Genomic DNA, 17,870 nt, shown 5'->3' with positions numbered 1-17,870 from the left:
TCCCTCTGTTGCTGCCAGCTTCTCTTCCTCTCTACCACCCCAACCTCCCTCCCTGCCCCACTCTCCTTGTTTCTCTCTCTCTCCCCCCTCTCCCCCCTCTCCCCCTCCTCCTCCTCATCCCCTCCCTCCGTCTGTTGCTGCCCGACTTGCTCCTGACTTGTCCTCCCTCCCTCTGTATTCCACGCTACCTTGCCTCTCTCCATCTCTGTTGTTTCCCATCTCTTTCTCTGCTCTCTATGTTCAGTGGTGCATCATGAGGCAGTCTGTGGCTATCTGTCTGTTTGGACTCTCAGCTCTGCTCCACGGTGAGTGACTTTCATTCCCTCTCTCTCTCTGTATGTGTGTGTATGTATTTGTTGTGTGTGTTTGTGTGTCTGTAGGTATGTGTCTGTCCGTGAATGTACAGTGTGTGTGTGTGTGTGTGTGTGTGTGTGTGTGTGTGTGTGTGTGTGTGTGTGTGTGTGTTTGCTTCGTGTTTGTGTGTGTGAGAGAGAGATCACTGTATGCATAGTGTCACTGCAGTGACAGTGAATTTACACAACTTTCTATAGACAGGGACACACAGTTTGTATGTCTGGGTGCACGGCCATTGATATATGAGATAACTCAACCGTACAGTTCCAGCTGTATTGCAGAGAGAGAAGAGAGGAGAGGGAGGAGAGAAGAGAGGGAGGAGAGAAGAGGAGCAGGAATAAAGAGAGACAAGGGAGAGGAATGATCACAGAGCTTACAGGTTAGAATGTTGTTTATCACAGTTGTAAAATCCAACCCTCCTTTCTGTTTTAATCCATTGTTGGTTGATGTGTTCCTCTCTGCACCAGCAGCAGTATCTTAGATGACTAACTGTATATTGATATGGGCATCTCCATGCCCCATGTAAAGCTCATGATGGGGAGCACATCAAAAGCTAATAGTCAATATTTTTGAGAAGTTAAGGCACACAGTGCCTTCAGAAAGTATTCAGACCCCTTGGCTATTTCCACATTTTGTTACGTTACAAATGGATTAAATAAATAAAAATCCTCAACAATCTGCACACAATACCCCATAATGACAAAGCAAAAACAGTTTTTCAGATGTATAAAACATTTCCATGAGTATTCAGACCCTTTGCTATGAGACTCAGGTGAGCTCAGGTGCGTCCTGTTTCCATTGATCCTGTTTCCATCCTTGAGATGTTTCAACAACTTGATTGGAGTCCACCTGTGGTAAATTCAATTAGTTGGACCTGATTTGTAAAGGCACACACCTGTCTATATAAGGTCCCACAGTTGACAGTGCATGTCAGAGCAAAAACCAAGCCATGAGGTCAAAGTTATTGTCCATAGAGCTCTGAGACAGGATTGTGTTGAGGCACAGATCTGGGGAAGGGTACCAAAACATTTCTGCAGCATTGAAGGTCCCCAAGAGCACAGTGGCCTCCATCATTCTTAAATGGAAGAAGTTTGGAATCACCAAGACTCTTCCTAGAGTTGGCCACTTGGCCCACTTGGCCAAACTGAGCATTTGGGGGAGAAGGGCCTTAGTCAGGGAGGTGACCAAGAATCCGATGGTCAATCTGACAAAGCTCCAAAGTCCCTATGTGGAGATGGGAGAACTTTCCAGAAGGACAATCATCTCTGCAGTACTCCACCAATCATTCCTTTACAGTAGAGTGGCCAGACTGAAGCCACTCCTCAGTAAAAGGTACATGACAGCCCACTTGGAGTTTGCCAAAAGGCACCTAAAGGACTCTCAGACCATGAGAAACAAGATTCTCTGGTCTGATGAAACCAAGTTTGAATTGTTTGGCCTGAATGCCAAGCGTCATGTCTGGAGGAAACCTGGCACCATCCCTACGGTGAAGAATGGTGGTGGCAGCATCATGCTGTGGGGATGTTTTTCAGCGGCAGTTACTGAGAGACTAGTCAGAATGGAGGGAAAGATGAACAGAGCAAAGTACAGAGATATCCTTGATGAAAACCTACTCCAGAGTGCACAGGACCTCAGATTGCAGCACAGAGCCAAGACAATGCAGGAGTGGCTACAGGACAAGTCTCTGAATGTCCTTGAGTGGCCCAGCCAGAGCCCGGACTTGAACCCGATCGAACATCTCTGGAGAGACCTGAAAATATCTCTGTTGCAACACTCCCCATCCAACCTGACAGCGCTTGAGAGGCTCTGCAGAAACTCCCCAAATAGAGGTGTGCCAAACTTGTACCATCATACCCAAGAAGAATAGAGGCTGTAATCGCTGCCAAAAGTGCTCCAACTAAGTGCTGAGTAAAGGGTCTGAAAGCTTATGTAAATGTGGAATTTCCCCCCAAAATTGCCTGTTTTTGCTTTGTCATTATTGAAAGTTGTGTATAGATTGATGAGGGGGAAAAATAATGTAATACATTTTAGAATAAGGTTGTAACATAACAAAATATGGAAAAAGTCAAGGGGTCTGAATACTTCCCGAATGCACTGTATACTGTACTGTATGTGGGCCTACAATAACCTTGTTAGACATTGCTACAGAATTGAATCAACTGCACAGATACATTAAGTCTGATACAGTTGTGAAACAGGAGTGAGTGAAGTCAGTCCACGATGGAGCTGCTAGAAGTGAGGTTCCTGGTCCTCCTGTCCGTCTGTCTGTCCTCCTGTCTGTCCTCCTGTCTGTCCGTCCGTCTGTCTGTCTGTCTGTCTGTCTGTCTGTCTGTCTGTCTGTCTGTCTGTCCTCCTGTCCGTCTGTCTGTTTTCCTGTCTGTCCTTCTGTCTGTGTGGAGTGTGTTAGTGTTTAATGTGTCTCTATTTGAAGGACTCGAGCAGACGTTTTAACGGCCACAGAAAAGATTCTTGTCTGTTACTGATCGAGTCACTTAACAATTAACTGGCCTGTCTGGATACTTTCTCCCTCTCTTCACTCTCTCCTCTTGATTCTCCTCCTTCTCCCTCTCTTCGCTCTCTCCTCTTAATTCTCCTCCTTCTCCCTCTCTTCACTCTCTCCTCTTGATTCTCCTCCTTCTCCCTCTCTTCACTCTCTCCTCTTGATTCTCCTCCTTCTCCCTCTCTTCACTCTCTCCTCTTGATTCTCCTCCTTCTCCCTCTCTTCGCTCTCTCCTCTTGATTCTCCTCCTTCTCCCTCTCTTCACTCTCTCCTCTTGATTCTCCTCCTTCTCCCTCTCTTCACTCTCTCCTCTTGATTCTCCTCCTTCTCCCTCTCTTCACTCTCTCCTCTTGATTCTCCTCCTTCTCCCTCTCTTCACTCTCTCCTCTTGATTCTCCTCCTTCTCCCTCTCTTCACTCTCTCCTCTTGATTCTCCTCCTTCTCCCTCTCTTCACTCTCTCCTCTTGATTCTCCTCCTTCTCCCTCTCCACTCTCTCCTCTTGATTCTCCTCCTTCTCCCTCTCTTTACTCTCTCCTCTTGATTCTCCTCCTTATCCCTCTGTTCACTCTCTCCTCTTGATTCTCCTCCTTCTCCCTCTCTTCACTCTCTCTGCTTGATTCTCCTCATTCTTCTTCTCTCGCCTCATTTTTCTCCCTCTCTTCACTCTCTCCTCTTGGTTCTCCTCATTCTTCTTCTCTCGCCTCATTTTTCTCCCTCTCTTCACTCTCTCCTTGATTCTCCTTTCTTCTTCTCTCGCCTCATTTTTCGCCCTCTCTTCACTCTCTCCTCTTGATTCTCCTCATTCTTCTTCTCTCGCCTCATTTTTCTCCCTCTCTTCACTCTCTCTCTTCTTGATTCTCCTCATTCTTCTTCTCTCGCCTCATCTTTCTCCCTCTCTTCACTCCCTCCTCTTGATTCTCCTCTTTCACCCTCTCTTCACGTCCTGCCCCCTGCCTCTTCCAGTCATCTATAAATCTCTGTACTCGTTTTCAAAGCAGCTTTGTTCAAAACAATTTGAAATTGTTCCATTCAGATGCTCTTCTTTTTTTGATGCATTTGTTCTCATCATGTCTTCATCTCTCACTCGCTTCTGTATTCATCTTTTCTTCTCTTACAGCTCATCTCTTCCCCCTGTTTTACATATTCTTCATCCATCAGTGCATTCACATCTCCCACTCTCCTCCTTTTCTATATATTTCTCTCTCATTTTCCTTCTGTCTTCTGGAATGTAGCTGTCTCTTTGTAACGGTCAGTTTTCTCTCCTCTGTTCCACTGTCTTCCAACCCCCCCATTGCCCTCTCTCTCTCCCCTCCCTCCTCCTCATCCTTTCCCCTCCTTTCTACTCCTTATCCCCCCCCCCTCTCTCCCTCCCCCTCTCTCAGTATCTGAGCAGGGTCCCCACCAGCGTAATCTATTGAGGGAGCTACTGAGGGACTATAACCGTATGGAGAGACCTGTTGCCAACGACTCTCTACCACTCACTGTCCGATTCTCCTACACTCTCTTACAAGTCATGAATGTGGTACGCTACCATGTTCTCTTATACATTCATATAAACACACACACACGCACGCACGCACGCACACACACGCGCACGCACGCACGCACACACACACACACACACACACACACACACACACACACACACACACACACACACTAATTGAACTGTCTTCATCTTATTCCAGGATGAGAAAAACCAGATCCTCACCACTAATGCCTGGCTTCAGATGGTGAGGATGACCCTGCATGTCTGTGTATCCATGTTTATGTGTGTGTCCATGCATGTGTGTCCATGTCTGTGTGTCCATGTTTATGTGTGTCCATGCATGTGTGTCCATGTCTGTGTGTCCATGTCTGTGTGTCCATGCATGTGTGTCCATGTCTGTGTGTCCATGTTTATGTGTGTCCATGCATGTGTGTCCATGTCTGTGTGTCCATGTCTGTGTGTCCATGTCTGTGTGTCCATGTTTATGTGTGTGTCCATGTTTATGTGTGTCCATGTCTGTGTGTCCATGTCTGTGTGTCCATGTCTGTGTGTCCATGTTTATGTGTGTGTCCATGTTTATGTGTGTCCATGTCTGTGTGTCCATGTCTGTGTGTCCATGTCTGTGTGTCCATGTTTATGTGTGTGTCCATGTTTATGTGTGTCCATGTCTGTGTGTCCATGTCTGTGTGTCCATGTTTATGTGTGTCCATGTTTATGTGTGTCCATGTCTGTGTGTCCATGTTTATGTGTGTGTCCATGTCTGTGTGTCCATGTTTATGTGTGTGTCCATGTTTATGTGTGTGTCCATGTCTGTGTGTCCATGTTTATGTGTGTGTCCATGTCTGTGTGTCCATGTTTATGTGTGTGTCCATGTTTATGTGTGTGTCCATGTTTATGTGTGTGTCCATGTCTGTGTGTCCATGTTTATGTGTGTCCATGTCTGTGTGTCCATGTTTATGTGTGTGTCCATGTTTATGTGTGTCCATGTTTATGTGTGTCCATGTTTATGTGTGTGTCCATGTCTGTGTGTCCATGTTTATGTGTGTGTCCATGTTTATGTGTGTGTCCATGTCTGTGTGTCCATGTTTATGTGTGTCCATGTCTGTGTGTCCATGTTTATGTGTGTCCATGTCTGTGTGTCCATGTCTGTGTGTCCATGTTTATGTGTGTGTCCATGTTTATGTGTGTCCATGTCTGTGTGTCCATGTCTGTGTGTCCATGTCTGTGTGTCCATGTTTATGTGTGTGTCCATGTTTATGTGTGTCCATGTTTATGTGTGTCCATGTTTATGTGTGTGTCCATGTCTGTGTGTCCATGTTTATGTGTGTGTCCATGTCTGTGTGTCCATGTTTATGTGTGTCCATGTCTGTGTGTCCATGTTTATGTGTGTCCATGTCTGTGTGTCCATGTTTATGTGTGTCCATGTCTGTGTGTCCATGTTTATGTGTGTGTCCATGTTTATGTGTGTGTCCATGTCTGTGTGTCCATGTTTATGTGTGTGTCCATGTTTATGTGTGTGTCCATGTCTGTGTGTCCATGTCTGTGTGTCCATGTTTATGTGTGTCCATGTCTGTGTGTCCATGTTTATGTGTGTCCATGTCTGTGTGTCCATGTTTATGTGTGTCCATGTCTGTGTGTCCATGTTTATGTGTGTCCATGTCTGTGTGTCCATGTTTATGTGTGTCATGTTTATGTGTGTCCATGTCTGTGTGTCCATGTTTATGTGTGTGTCCATGTTTATGTGTGTGTCCATGTCTGTGTGTCCATGTTTATGTGTGTGTCCATGTTTATGTGTGTGTCCGTGTTTATGTGTGTGTCCATGTTTATGTGTGCGGGTTTCTCCTTGCAACCTTAATAATTTATTGACTGGATTTGTATAGCAATGGTTTGACCACTACCTTCAGTGGAACCAGTCAGAGTACCCTGGAGTGAAAACCCTTCGCTTCACTACTGACCAGGTCTGGATACCTGATATACTACTGTACAACAGGTGTGTAGGACACACACACACACACACACACACACACACACACACACACACACACACACACACACACACACACACACACACACACACTGGGGAGAACAAGTATTTGATAACCTGCAAAATCGGCAGTGTTTCCTACTTACAAAGCATGTAGTGGTCTGTCATTTTTATCATAGGTACACTTCAACTAGCAATAAAATGCAAATGAATTACTTAAAAATCATACAATGTGATTTTCTGGATTTTTGTTTTAGATTCCGTCTCTCACAGTTGAAGTGTACCTATGTGTACCTACCTAATTACAGACCTCTACATGCTTTGTAAGTAGGAAAACCTGCAAAATCGGCAGTGTATCAAATACTTGTTCTCCCAACTGTATACCTTGCTGATCTTTATTTTTTGTCCTTCTCAGTGCTCATGATAAGTTTGATGCCACCTTTAAGAGCTATGTGCTGGTCAACTCCAGTGGATTCTGTGAGTACCTACCTCCAGGTAAGTCTATAGATCAACCTTTCTCTCTTTTTATTCTTCCCTGACCTTCCCCTCTCTCATTTTAGGGATATTCATAGTTTCACATAGACATACCAGTAATGCACTACTCTCTCAATGTCTGTTTCATCTTCTCCCTTCTCTCACTCCCTCTCTCCTACTCTCTCACCTTCCCCCTCTCTGTCCCAGGTATTTTCAGCAGTGCGTGTAATGTGGACGTGCGTTGGTTTCCATTTGACATCCAACGGTGTGAGCTGAAGTTTGGCTCGTGGACGTTTGACGGCTGGCTGCTGGACCTCCAGATGCAGGAGGCTGACCTGTCAGGATACATGTCCAATGGAGAGTGGGACCTGCTGGGTGAGAGAACTGTCTGCCCCCGACCCTCTTGTATCTCTCTCTCCTCCATATTACTTTCTAATCTCTCACTCCCTCTTTCCTACCCCCTCTTGTAGGTGTCCCAGGTGATCGTCATGAGATATTTTATGAGTGCTGTACAGAGCCCTACTCTGACGTGACCTTTGTTGTGACCCTACGACGGAGAACTCTATTCTACGCTCTCAACCTCCTCGTCCCCTGTGTTCTCATCTCCTCCTTGACACTGCTGTTGTTCATACTGCCAGCCCGATCGGGGGAGAAGATCGGTCTGGGTGAGGAAAGGGGGAGGAGGATAAGAGGGGGAGATGGAGGACAGGGGGAGGGAGGGTATAAGGGAGCAGGGATGGAGACAGAGATGTGGCGTTTCCGCTCTTTTCTCCGTACCTGACCTCTCTTTTACTGTTTCTGTGTCAGTAATTCTGCAGTGTTCCAAGAAAAACTCTATTAAATGTTTACAATCAGAAAGACAGAGAGCAGAGGGGAGCGACAGAGATGGAGGGAGAGAAGGGGGCAGGGAGGTGAGGGACAGTGATAGAGGGAGAGAAGAGGGGTGGGGAGGTGAGGGACAGTGATAGAGGGAAAGAAGAGGGGTGGGGAGGTGAGGGACAGTGATAGAGGGAATGGAGAATTGTACTACCCACAAGTATTGCTGTATTTCCCAGTGTAATAATATCATTTTCCCCATCTCTCTCTCCAGGCATTACAGTTCTTCTCTCTCTGACTGTCTTCATGTTGCTGGTGGCTGAGATTATGCCAGCTACCTCAGACTCCATACCACTGATAGGTAAGTAACTGTGTGTGTGTATGCAAGTGTGTGCGCATGCCTGGTGTGCGTACGCATTTAACTAGCCTGCTAATATATACAGTGACTTCGGAAAGTATTCAGACCCCTTGAATTTACAGCCTTATTATAAAATGTATGAAATAGTTTTTTCCACTCATCAATTTACACACAATATCCCACAATGACAAAGCTAAAACAGGTTTTTAGAAATGTTTGCTAATTTATAAATATCAAATTTACATAAGTATTCAGACCCTTTACTCAGTACTTTGTTGGAGCACCTTTGGCAGCGATTCTACATTGAGTCTTGGGTATGACACTACGAGCTTGGCACAGCTGTATTTGGGGAGTTTCTCCCATTCTTCTCTGCAGATCATCTCAAGCTCTGTCAGGTTGGATGGGGAGCGTTGTTGCACAGCTATTTCCAGGTGTCTCCAGAGATGTTCGATTGGGTTCAAGCCCGGGCTCTGGCTGGGCCACTCAAGGACATTCAGAGACTTGCTCTAAAGCCACTCCTGATTGCTCGCACCTGTGGACTTATGAAGGCTTCCTGGCAGAGCGTAGCCCTGACCCTGTTGGTGCTGCCCCCTGGGGATGGAGTGTGGAAGTGGTAGTGTCTAATCATGCTCCTAAGACCTAATCTACAGAACCTATTCCATTACAGTGTGTATAATACTGTGTCTCCATCCTAGGTCAGTATTTTGTGAGTACCATGGTTACCGTAGGGATGTCAGTGGTGGCGACTGTAGTTGTACTTCAGTACCATCACCACGACCCCAACAGTGGAGACATGCCTCAATGGGTGAGGCTCTCTGTCTGTCTACTGATTATGACGTGTGTCTGTGACTGTCTGTGTGTGTTCCTCTCATATCTGTGAATGTCTGCACCTTGTGTGTGTCCTGTCCTTTTCTATCAGGTGCAGTTTGTTCTGCTGCAGTACATTACCTGGTTCCTCTTATCTATGTGTGTGTGTCCTCTCCCTATCTCTGTTTCTTCTGCCACAATGGGTCTCTGGGTCCTCTTGCCTACTCTCTCTCTGTGTGTGTCTCTCAGGTTGAGTTGGTTCTACTCCAGTGGGTTCCCCGGTTTCTGAGGATGAAGCGTCCAGGAGAGTGGGGTGAGCTCACACCCCACAGCCCCTCCAACCCCCAGACCAAGACCTGCTTCTCTCCCCCTACCACCACCACCACCACCCCAGCCCCCTCCACCCTCCCCCAGAGCCTCACCTCTCTGCAGGCCAGTCTAAGCCAGCTCAGTCAGCCCCTACCACACCCACCGTCCAACCCAACCCTCCAGTCCTATCCCAACCATAACCCAAACCTCCAGCCTAATATTCACCCTACCCCAAATCTCCCCTCCACCCCCCACCCCCACCCTCAGCCAAATGGACACCGGCCCTACATTGGCTTCCAGAATCCTATTGAACCAGACCCTGCTGTCACCTGGAGAGGAGGAGGAGGAAGGGGTTCTGACACCCCAATCCTCCACCACCACCCACCCTCCACAATGTTTGGTAGCCCCCCTCCACAACCCCCCACATCTCTGGACCCTGACCCCTCAGGCTCCAGCTGTGTGGAGGCTGGGGCTGGAGCAGTCGAAGCGGGTACTTGCCATGCCCAGGCCAGGGTGTTCCAGGCTGGGGTAGTGGAGGCCCAGCTCCAGGCCCTGCTGGAGGAAGTGCAGTTCCTGGCCAATCGTTTCCGTGAGCAGGACCGCAGGGTGAGCGTGGCGGAGAAGTGGCAGTTTGCAGCGGCGGTCATCGACCGTCTGTGTCTGGTGGGGTTCAGTGTGTTCAACATAATTTGTACCATCACCATCCTCATGGCCGCACCCAACTTTGTGGAGGCCGCCTCCAAGGACTTCTTCTGAGAAGGAGAGAGGGGAAGGAGGAGACAGGGGGGAGAGGAGAGGGGGGGAGAGGGGGAAGAGGAGAGGGGGGGAGAAGGGGGGAGAAGGGGAAGAGGAAAGAGGGGGAGGAGAGAGGGGGAGGAGGAGAGGGGATGAGGAGAAAGGGGGGAGAGGATAGATGGGGAAGAGAGAGGGGAGGTGGAGAGGGGGAAGAGGAGAGAGGGGTCTAGAGAGGGGGAAGAGGAGAGAGGGGGAGAGGATAGAGGGGGAAGAGAGAGAGGGAGGAGGAGAGGGGAAAGAGGAGAGAGGGGGAGGAGAGAGGGGAAGAGGAGAGAGGGGGAAGAGGAGAGAGGGGGAGGAGGAGAGAAGGGGAAGAGGAGAGAGGGGGAAGAGGAGAGAGGGGGAAGAGGAGGGAGGAGAGGACCGTTGCTATCTTAATGGATTATGGCTGTACAGACTTACCATGTGGAAACTGGAGTCACTTGAGTTTCTTGTCACCTCATCATGTTACAAAAAGTGAACTTGTGATTCTACATGGTGGAACTGTTTTAAATACTGCTGTTCATCTGAAGTTTGTGGCTATGGATAAGAGTGTCACCTTAATGATTAAAACGTCAGTATAAATCAGATATGTGGCCTGCCCAAATTCAAAGTGCTTACTGTGCAATTCTTCTGTCTTCTGGGTCTTCATGCCCAGTTTGGCTAATGTAGGGAGTTATGTGTCAAATCCTTCACTGATGATGATGTTATTGTCCTTTGGCCATGTGTTAATAAATGTGATATGATGGTGGGAATTGGACAGAGTGGTCCGAGCTCAAACTGGGCAGGCCTCAGCTCAGCACTGCTGCAGCCAAAAGACCCACTCACAGACGTGTGAATTATTCACAAAAAAACATGTTGATTTTGGCACCAGATTCTGTCAAGAGAAACTTTCTCTGTTCTCTCTCTCTCGCTCACTGTCACTTCCAAATAATACTTTTAATAAAGAAAACATAACTGGTTGTTGACAGACTGTCTGGAGGAACTACAATAGGTGTCAGTCTACGTTTTGCATCTCAAAATAAATAATCTTGTTTTCTACTTTTCTATGTCTTTTCTGGACAGTCTCCCTCCGATCGAAGACAGAGACGCAGAGACAGAGAGTAGTTAACAGAGACGCAGAGACAGAGAGTAGTTAACAGAGATGCAGAGACAGAGAGTAGTTAACAGAGACGCAGAGACAGAGAGTAGTTAACAGAGACGCAGAGAAAAAGAGTAGTTAACAGAGACGCAGAGGGAGAGAGTAGTTAACAGGGACGCAGAGACAGAGAGTAGTTAACAGGGACGCAGAGACAGAGAGTAGTTAACAGAGACGCAGAGACAGAGAGTAGTTAACAGAGACGCAGAGACTGAGAGTAGTTAACAGAGACGCAGAGACAGAGAGTAGTTAACAGAGACAGAGAGTAGTTAACAGAGACACAGAGACAGAGAGTAGTTAACAGAGACAGAGAGTAGTTAACAGAGACAGAGAGTAGTTAACAGAGAAAGAGAGTAGTTAACAGAGACAGAGAGACAGAGAGTAGTTAACAGAGACGCAGAGATAGAGAGTAGTTAACAGAGACAGAGAGTAGTTAACAGAGACAGAGAGTAGTTAACAGAGAAAGAGAGTAGTTAACAGAGACAGAGAGACAGAGAGTAGTTAACAGAGACGCAGAGATAGAGAGTAGTTAACAGAGACGCAGAGACAGAGAGTAGTTAACAGAGACGCAGAGACAGAGAGTAGTTAACAGAGACGCAGAGACAGAGAGTAGTTAACAGAGACGCAGAGACGGAGAGTAGTTAACAGGGACGCAGAAACAGAGAGTAGTTAACAGAGACGCAGAGACAGAGAGTAGTTAACAGAGACGCAGAGGGAGAGAGTAGTTAACCGAGACGCAGAGGGAGAGTGTAGTTAACAGGGACGCAGAGACAGAGAGTAGTTAACAGAAACGCAGAGACAGAGAGTAGTTAACAGAGACGCAGAGACAGAGAGTAGTTAACAGGGACGCAGAGGGAGAGAGTAGTTAACAGGGACGTAGAGACAGAGAGTAGTTAACAGGGACGCAGAGGGAGAGAGTAGTTAACAGAGACGCAGAGACAGAGAGTAGTTAACAGAGACGCAGAGACAGAGAGTACTTAACAGGGACGCAGAGGGAGAGGTGGAGGAAGGGAAGGAGAGGGAGAGATGCAGAGGGAGAGGTGGAGGAAGGGAAGGAGAGGGAGAGATGCAGAGACAGAGAGAGACAGAGGCAGAGAGAGATATGGGATAGAGATAGGCAGAGAGAGATTGAGTGATGCATAGTGAGTTAGGGAGAGGACGAGAGAGAGATATGTAGAGGGGAGAAATGGGGGTAGAGGAAAGTGCTGACAACGCAAGTGGTAGAGAAACAGGGTTTTAACTGATTGGTCGTTAATGGAGGAGGGGGCGGGGGAGAGGGTGATTGGCGATTCTATATCTGACAGCAGTACTAAACAGCTTCAATGTAGCATTATGAGCGAGACAGGGCCTAATTGAGTGGACAGAGAAAATAAGGTTAAACACATACAGTGCCTTCAGAAATATGCAAACACCTTGACGACTTCCACATTTTGTTGTGTTACACCCTGAATTCAAAATATATTTTCTCACCCATTTACACACATAATGACAGAGTGAAAACAGCAGTGAGTCTCCTGGGTACGTCTCTAGGAGCTGTGAGTTTCTCTGAGTACGTCTCTAAGAGCTGTGAGTCTCTCTGGGTACGTCTCGAAGAGCTAGAAGTCTCTCTGGGTACATCTCTAAGAGCTGTGAGTCTCTCTGGGTAAGTCTCTAAGAGCTGTGAGTCGCTCAGAGCTGTGAGTCTCTCTGGGAACGTCTCTAAGAGCTGCGAGTCTCTCTGGGTAAGTCTCTAAGAGCTGCGGGTCTCTTTGGGAAAGTCTCTAAGAGCTGTGAGTCTCTCTTTGTAAGTCTCTTAGAGCTGTGAGTCTCTCAGAGGTGTGAGTCTCTCTTGGTACATCTCTAAGATCTGTGAGTCTCTCTGGGTACGTCCCTAAGAGCTGTGAGTCTCTCTGGGTACGTCTCTAAGAGCTGTGAGTCTCTCTGGGTAAGTCTCTAAGAGCTGTGAGTCTCTCTGGTTACGACTCTAAGAGTGGTGAGTCTCTCTGGGTACGTCTCTAAGAGCTGTGTGTCTCTCTGGGTAAGACTCTAAGAGCTGTGAGTCTCTTTGTGTACGTCTCTAACTGCTGCGAGTTTCTCTGGGTACGTCTCTAAGAGCTGCGAGTCTCTCTGGGTACATCTCTAAGAGCTGCGAGTCTCTCTGGGTACGTCTCTAAGAGCTGTGAGTCTCTCTGGGTAAGTCTCTAAGAGCTGTGAGTCTCTCTGGGTAAATCTCCAAGAGCTATGAGTGTTTCTGGGTACATCTCTAAGAGCTGTGAGTCTCTCTGAGTACGTCTCTAAGAGCAGTGAGTCTCTCTGGGTAAGTCTCTAAGAGCTGTGAATCTCTGGGTACGTCTCTAAGAGCTGTGAGTCTCTCTGAGTACGTCTCTAAGAGCTGTGAGTCTCTTTGGGAAAGTCTCTAAGAGCTGTGAGTCTCTCTGGGAAAGTCTAACAGCTGTGAGTCTCTCTGGGTACGTCGCTAAGAGATGTGAGTCTCTCTGGGTACGTCTCCAAGAGCTGTGAGTCTCTCTGGGTATGTCTCTAAGAGCTGTGAGTCTCTTTGGGTATGTCTCTATGAGCTGTGAGTCTCTCTGGGTAAGACTCTAAGAGCTGCGAGTCTCTCAGAGCTGTGAGTCTCTCTGGGTACGTCTCTAAGAGCTGCGAGTCTCTCTGGGTAAGTCTCTGAGAGCTGCGAGTCTCTGGGTACGTCTCTAAGAGCTGTGAGTCTCTCTGGGTACTTCTCTAAGAGCTATGAGTCTCTCTGGGTAAATCTCCAATAGCTGTGAGTCTCTCTGGGTACATCTCTAAGAGCTGTGAGTCTCTCTGGGTACATCTCGAAGAGCTAGAAGTCTCTCTGGGTACGTCTCTAAGAGCTGTGAGTCTCTCTGAGTACGTCTCTAAGAGCTGTGAGTCGCTCAGAGCTGTGAGTCTCTCTGGGAACGTCTCTAAGAGCTGCGAGTCTCTCTGGGTAAGTCTCTAAGAGCTGCGGGTCTCTTTGGGTAAGTCTCTAAGAGCTGTGAGTCTCTCTGGTTACGACTCTAAGAGTGGTGAGTCTCTCTGGGTACGTCTCTAAGAGCTGTGAGTCTCTCTGGGTAAGACTCTAAGAGCTGTGAGTCTCTCTGTGTACGTCTCTAACTGCTGCGAGTTTCTCTGGGTACGTCTCTAAGAGCTGGGAGTCTCTCTGGGTACATCTCTAAGAGCTGCCAGTCTCTCTGGGTACATCTCTAAGAGCTGCGAGTCTCTCTGGGTACGTCTCTAAGAGCTGTGAGTCTCTCTGGGTAAGTCTCTAAGAGCTGTGAGTCTCTCTGGGTAAATCTCCAAGAGCTGTGAGTGTTTCTGGGTACATCTCTAAGAGCTGTGAGTCTCTCTGGGTACGTCTCTAAGAGCAGTGAGTCTCTCTGGGTAAGTCTCTAAGAGCTGTGAGTCTCTCTGGATACGTCTCTAAGAGTTGTGAGTCTCTCTGAGTATGTCTCCAAGAGCTGTGAGTCTCTCTGGGTACGTCTCTAAGAGTCTCTTTGGGTATGTCTCTATGAGCTGTGAGTCTCTCTGGGTACGTCTCTAAGAGCTGCGAGTCTCTCTGGGTAAGTCTCTGAGAGCTGCGAGTCTCTCTGGGTACTTCTCTAAGAGCTAAGAGTCTCTCTGGGTAAATCTCCAATAGCTGTGAGTCTCTCTGGGTACATCTCTAAGAGCTGTGAGTCTCTCTGGGTACATCTCGAAGAGCTAGAAGTCTCTCTGGGTACGTCTCTAAGAGCTGTGAGTCTCTCTGGGTACGTCTCTAAGAGCTGTGAGTCTCTCTGTGTAAGTCTCTAAGAGCTGTGAGTCGCTCAGAGCTGTGTCTCTCTGGGTACGTCTCTAAGAGCTGCAAGTATCTCTGGGTACATCTCTAAGAGCTGTGAATCTCTCTGAGTACGTCTCTAAGAGCTGTGAGTCTCTTTGGGAAAGTGTCTAAGAGCTGTGAATCTCTCTGGGTACATCTCTAAGAGCTGTGAGTCTCTCTGGGTATGTCTCTATGAGTTGTGAGTCTCTCTGGGTGCGTCTCTAAGAGCGTTGAGTCTCTCTGGGTAAATATCTAAGAGCTGCGAGTCTCCTTGGGTACGTCTCTAAGAGCTGTGAGTCTCTCTGGGTACGTCTCTAAGAGCTGTGAGTCTCTCTGGGTAAGTCTCTAAGAGCGGTGAGTCTCTCAGAGCTGTGAGTCTCTCTGGGTACGTCTCTAAGAGCTGCAAGTCTCTCTGGGTACGCCTCTAAGAGCTGCGAGTCTCTCTGGGTACTTCTCTAAGAGCTGTGAGTCTTTCTGGGTAAATCTCTAAGAGCTGTGAGTCTCTCTGGGTACGTCTCTAGGAGCTGTGAATCTCTCTGGGTAAGTCTCTAAGAGCTGTGAGTCTCTCTGGGTACGTCTCTAAGAGATGTGAGTCTCTCAGAGCTGTGAGTCTCTCTGGGTACGTCTCTAATAGCTGTGAGTCTCTCTGGGTACGTCTCTAAGAGCTGTGAGTCTCTCTGGCTAAGTCTCTAAGAGCTGTGAGTCTCTCTGGGTAAGTCTCTAAGAGCTGTGAGTCTCTCTTTGTAAGTCTCTAAGAGCTTTCCACACCTGGATTATTCTTTTCAAGTCTTCAAGTTCTGTCAAATTGGTTGTTGATCATTGCTAGACAACCATTTTGAGGTCTTGCCATAGATTTTCAAGTCGATTTAAATCAAAACTGTAACTCGGCTACTCAGAAACATTCACTTCTTATTGGTAAGCAACTCCAGTGTATATTTGGCCACGTGTTTTAGGTTATTATCCTGCTGAAAGGTGAATTCATGTCTCAGTGTCTGGTGGAAAACAGACTGAACCAGGTTTTCCTCTAGGATTTTTCCTGTGCTTAGCTTCATTCAGTTTCTGTTTTTCTCCTGAACCACCCAGTAATGTGTTCTATTGGATTTTCCCCAAACATTCAGGACAAAAAGTTAATTGTTTTGCCACAATCCATTTTTGCAGTATTACTTTAGCAGCTTGTTGCTAACAGGACGCTTGTTTTGGAAAATGTTATTCTGTACAGGCTTCCTTCTTGTCCCTCTGTCAATTAAATAAGTATTGTGGAGTAACTACAATGTTGTTTATCCATCCTCAGTTTTTTCCTATGACAGCCATTAAACTCTGTAACTGTTTTAAAGTCGCTATTGTCCTCATGGTGAAATCTCTGAATGGTTTCCTTCCTCTCCACCAACTGAGTTATGAATGACGCCTGTATCTTTGTAGTGACTGGGTGTATTGACACCATCCAAAGTGTAATTAGTGATTTCACCCTGCTCAAAGGGATATTCAAAGTCCAGAACAGACAATGGGAAGCACACAGTACTACAGTACATGGAACCATGGCTACAACTCTATTCCACATCAGGTAACTGATGCAAGCAGTAGGATTAGATTCATAAAAACAGATAAAAATACACCTTATGGAACAACGGGGGCTGTGAAGATACACACACTCTACACACACGTACACATGGATTTTGTATTGTAGATATGTGATAGTAGAGTTGTGGCCTGAGGGAACACACTTAATATGTTGTGAACAGTGTAATGAAATGTAATGTCATTTAAGGTCATCTTTTTTAATGTTCTGGATCCCAGAATGAGAAGCTGCTGCTGCTTTGGCTAATGGGGATCCTTAATAAATACAAATACAAAAGTCTACTTTTTATTTTTACCCATCTACCAATAGGTGCCCTTCTCTATGACGCATTGGAAAACCTCCTTGGTCTTTGTGGTTGAATCTGTGTTTTAAATTCATTGGTTGAACGAAGGACCTTAAATATAATTGTGTGTGTGGGGTACAGAGGGGAGGTAGTTATTCAAAACCCGTGTTAAAACACTATTATCCCACACAGAGTGAGTCCACGCAACTTATGTGAATTGTTAAGAGCATGTTTACTCCTGAACTTATTTAGGTTTGTCATAACAAAGGGGTTGAAACGTATTGACTCTAGACATTTTAGGTTTTCATTTTTAAGTAATTAGGAAAAATGTGGAAAAACATCATTCCTCTTTGACATTATGGGGTATTGTGTGTAGGCCAGTGACAAAACAATCTCTATTTAATACATTTTAGAATAAGGCTGTAATGTAACAAGATGTGGGAAAAGTCAAGGAATGTGAACACTTTCTGAAGGCCCTGTACATGCAGATGTGAACATGCACACAGACAGGACCACTAGTAACACAGGGCCAGGATGTGACTGCAGCAAGTCCTCTGTCCTGTCGCAGTTCACACATTTGCACAGGGATGCATCCACCCACACACACACACACCTCTTTGTGCAATGCTATCAGATTTTGTGTCTGCTCAGTTGGAAAATGAGAAAAGAGGGAAAAGAATGAATGAATATAAATAATGATTTACAGTTGCATTGAAAATCTGTTCTAGCCATATTATAGGGACGTTCAGTTTGGATTTCTCCTGGGCTAAAGGACCCAAAGACATATCAACTGAATCTTTTCTGTTTAGAGTTGAGAGACAACTTTTCAAGTCAGTGTTTCAAAACAGAGTGTATATTTAGTGTCTCTCTGTGTCAGTCAGATAGTGGTATGTGATATCAACACCCCCTCTAATCAATAAGGCTTGATTAGTGGTTGTAGATGGCTCTCTGTGGGTCGATAAGGAGACACTTTCTGTCCAGCGGATAATTGTCTTACCACTCTCATTAGAGGAAAAGAGAAAGAGGGGGAGGAAAGGCAGATAAGAGGAAGAGAGAGAGAGGAAGAGAGAGAGCAGCTGGGGGTGGTAATATGTCCATTCTGATTTAAGATGCGTAGAAAATGGTGTAATAGTGTAAATGGTCCATTCTGGGTGCAGCAGAAAACCTACTTCTCTTAGATTTTATTTGGCTTCAGTGGAACAATACATTATTAT

At 46.5% G+C, this 17,870-nt stretch overlaps 2 protein-coding genes across 2 annotated transcripts in view; both read left to right on the top strand.

Annotated features, from left to right (window-relative positions):
* The window catches only part of LOC139421213 (uncharacterized), a 1,124,809-nt gene that overhangs the window by 989,214 nt on the left and 117,725 nt on the right, over positions 1-17,870 (top strand). The gene's annotated exons all lie outside the window — the stretch shown is intronic.
* On the top strand, positions 254-9,848 carry LOC139379322 (neuronal acetylcholine receptor subunit alpha-7-like). The gene is made up of 11 exons (XM_071122129.1): positions 254-305; positions 4,238-4,377; positions 4,544-4,588; positions 6,225-6,334; positions 6,744-6,823; positions 7,010-7,177; positions 7,273-7,467; positions 7,893-7,979; positions 8,672-8,781; positions 9,033-9,239; positions 9,351-9,848. Exons 1-11 carry the CDS (start codon positions 254-256, stop codon positions 9,846-9,848), a joined length of 1,692 nt encoding a protein of 563 aa, XP_070978230.1.

Source organism: Oncorhynchus clarkii, chromosome 2 (assembly GCF_045791955.1).
Source record: "Oncorhynchus clarkii lewisi isolate Uvic-CL-2024 chromosome 2, UVic_Ocla_1.0, whole genome shotgun sequence".
NCBI lineage: Eukaryota > Metazoa > Chordata > Actinopteri > Salmoniformes > Salmonidae > Oncorhynchus > Oncorhynchus clarkii.
Note: the sequence above shows the minus strand (reverse complement) of the source record. Positions and strands in the feature narration are given on the sequence as shown.

What these genes read in the sequence shown, in the direction of transcription:
- LOC139379322 (XM_071122129.1), top strand. Translation starts at nt 254, where the DNA reads ATGAGGCAGTCTGTGGCTATCTGTCTGTTTGGACTCTCAGCTCTGCTC. An exon ending in TCTTACAAGTCATGAATGTG is followed by an intron (nt 4,378 to 4,543) that starts GTACGCTACCAT and finishes ATCTTATTCCAG; the next exon opens with GATGAGAAAAACCAGATCCT. An exon ending in GTGGAGACATGCCTCAATGG is followed by an intron (nt 8,782 to 9,032) that starts GTGAGGCTCTCT and finishes TGTGTCTCTCAG; the next exon opens with GTTGAGTTGGTTCTACTCCA.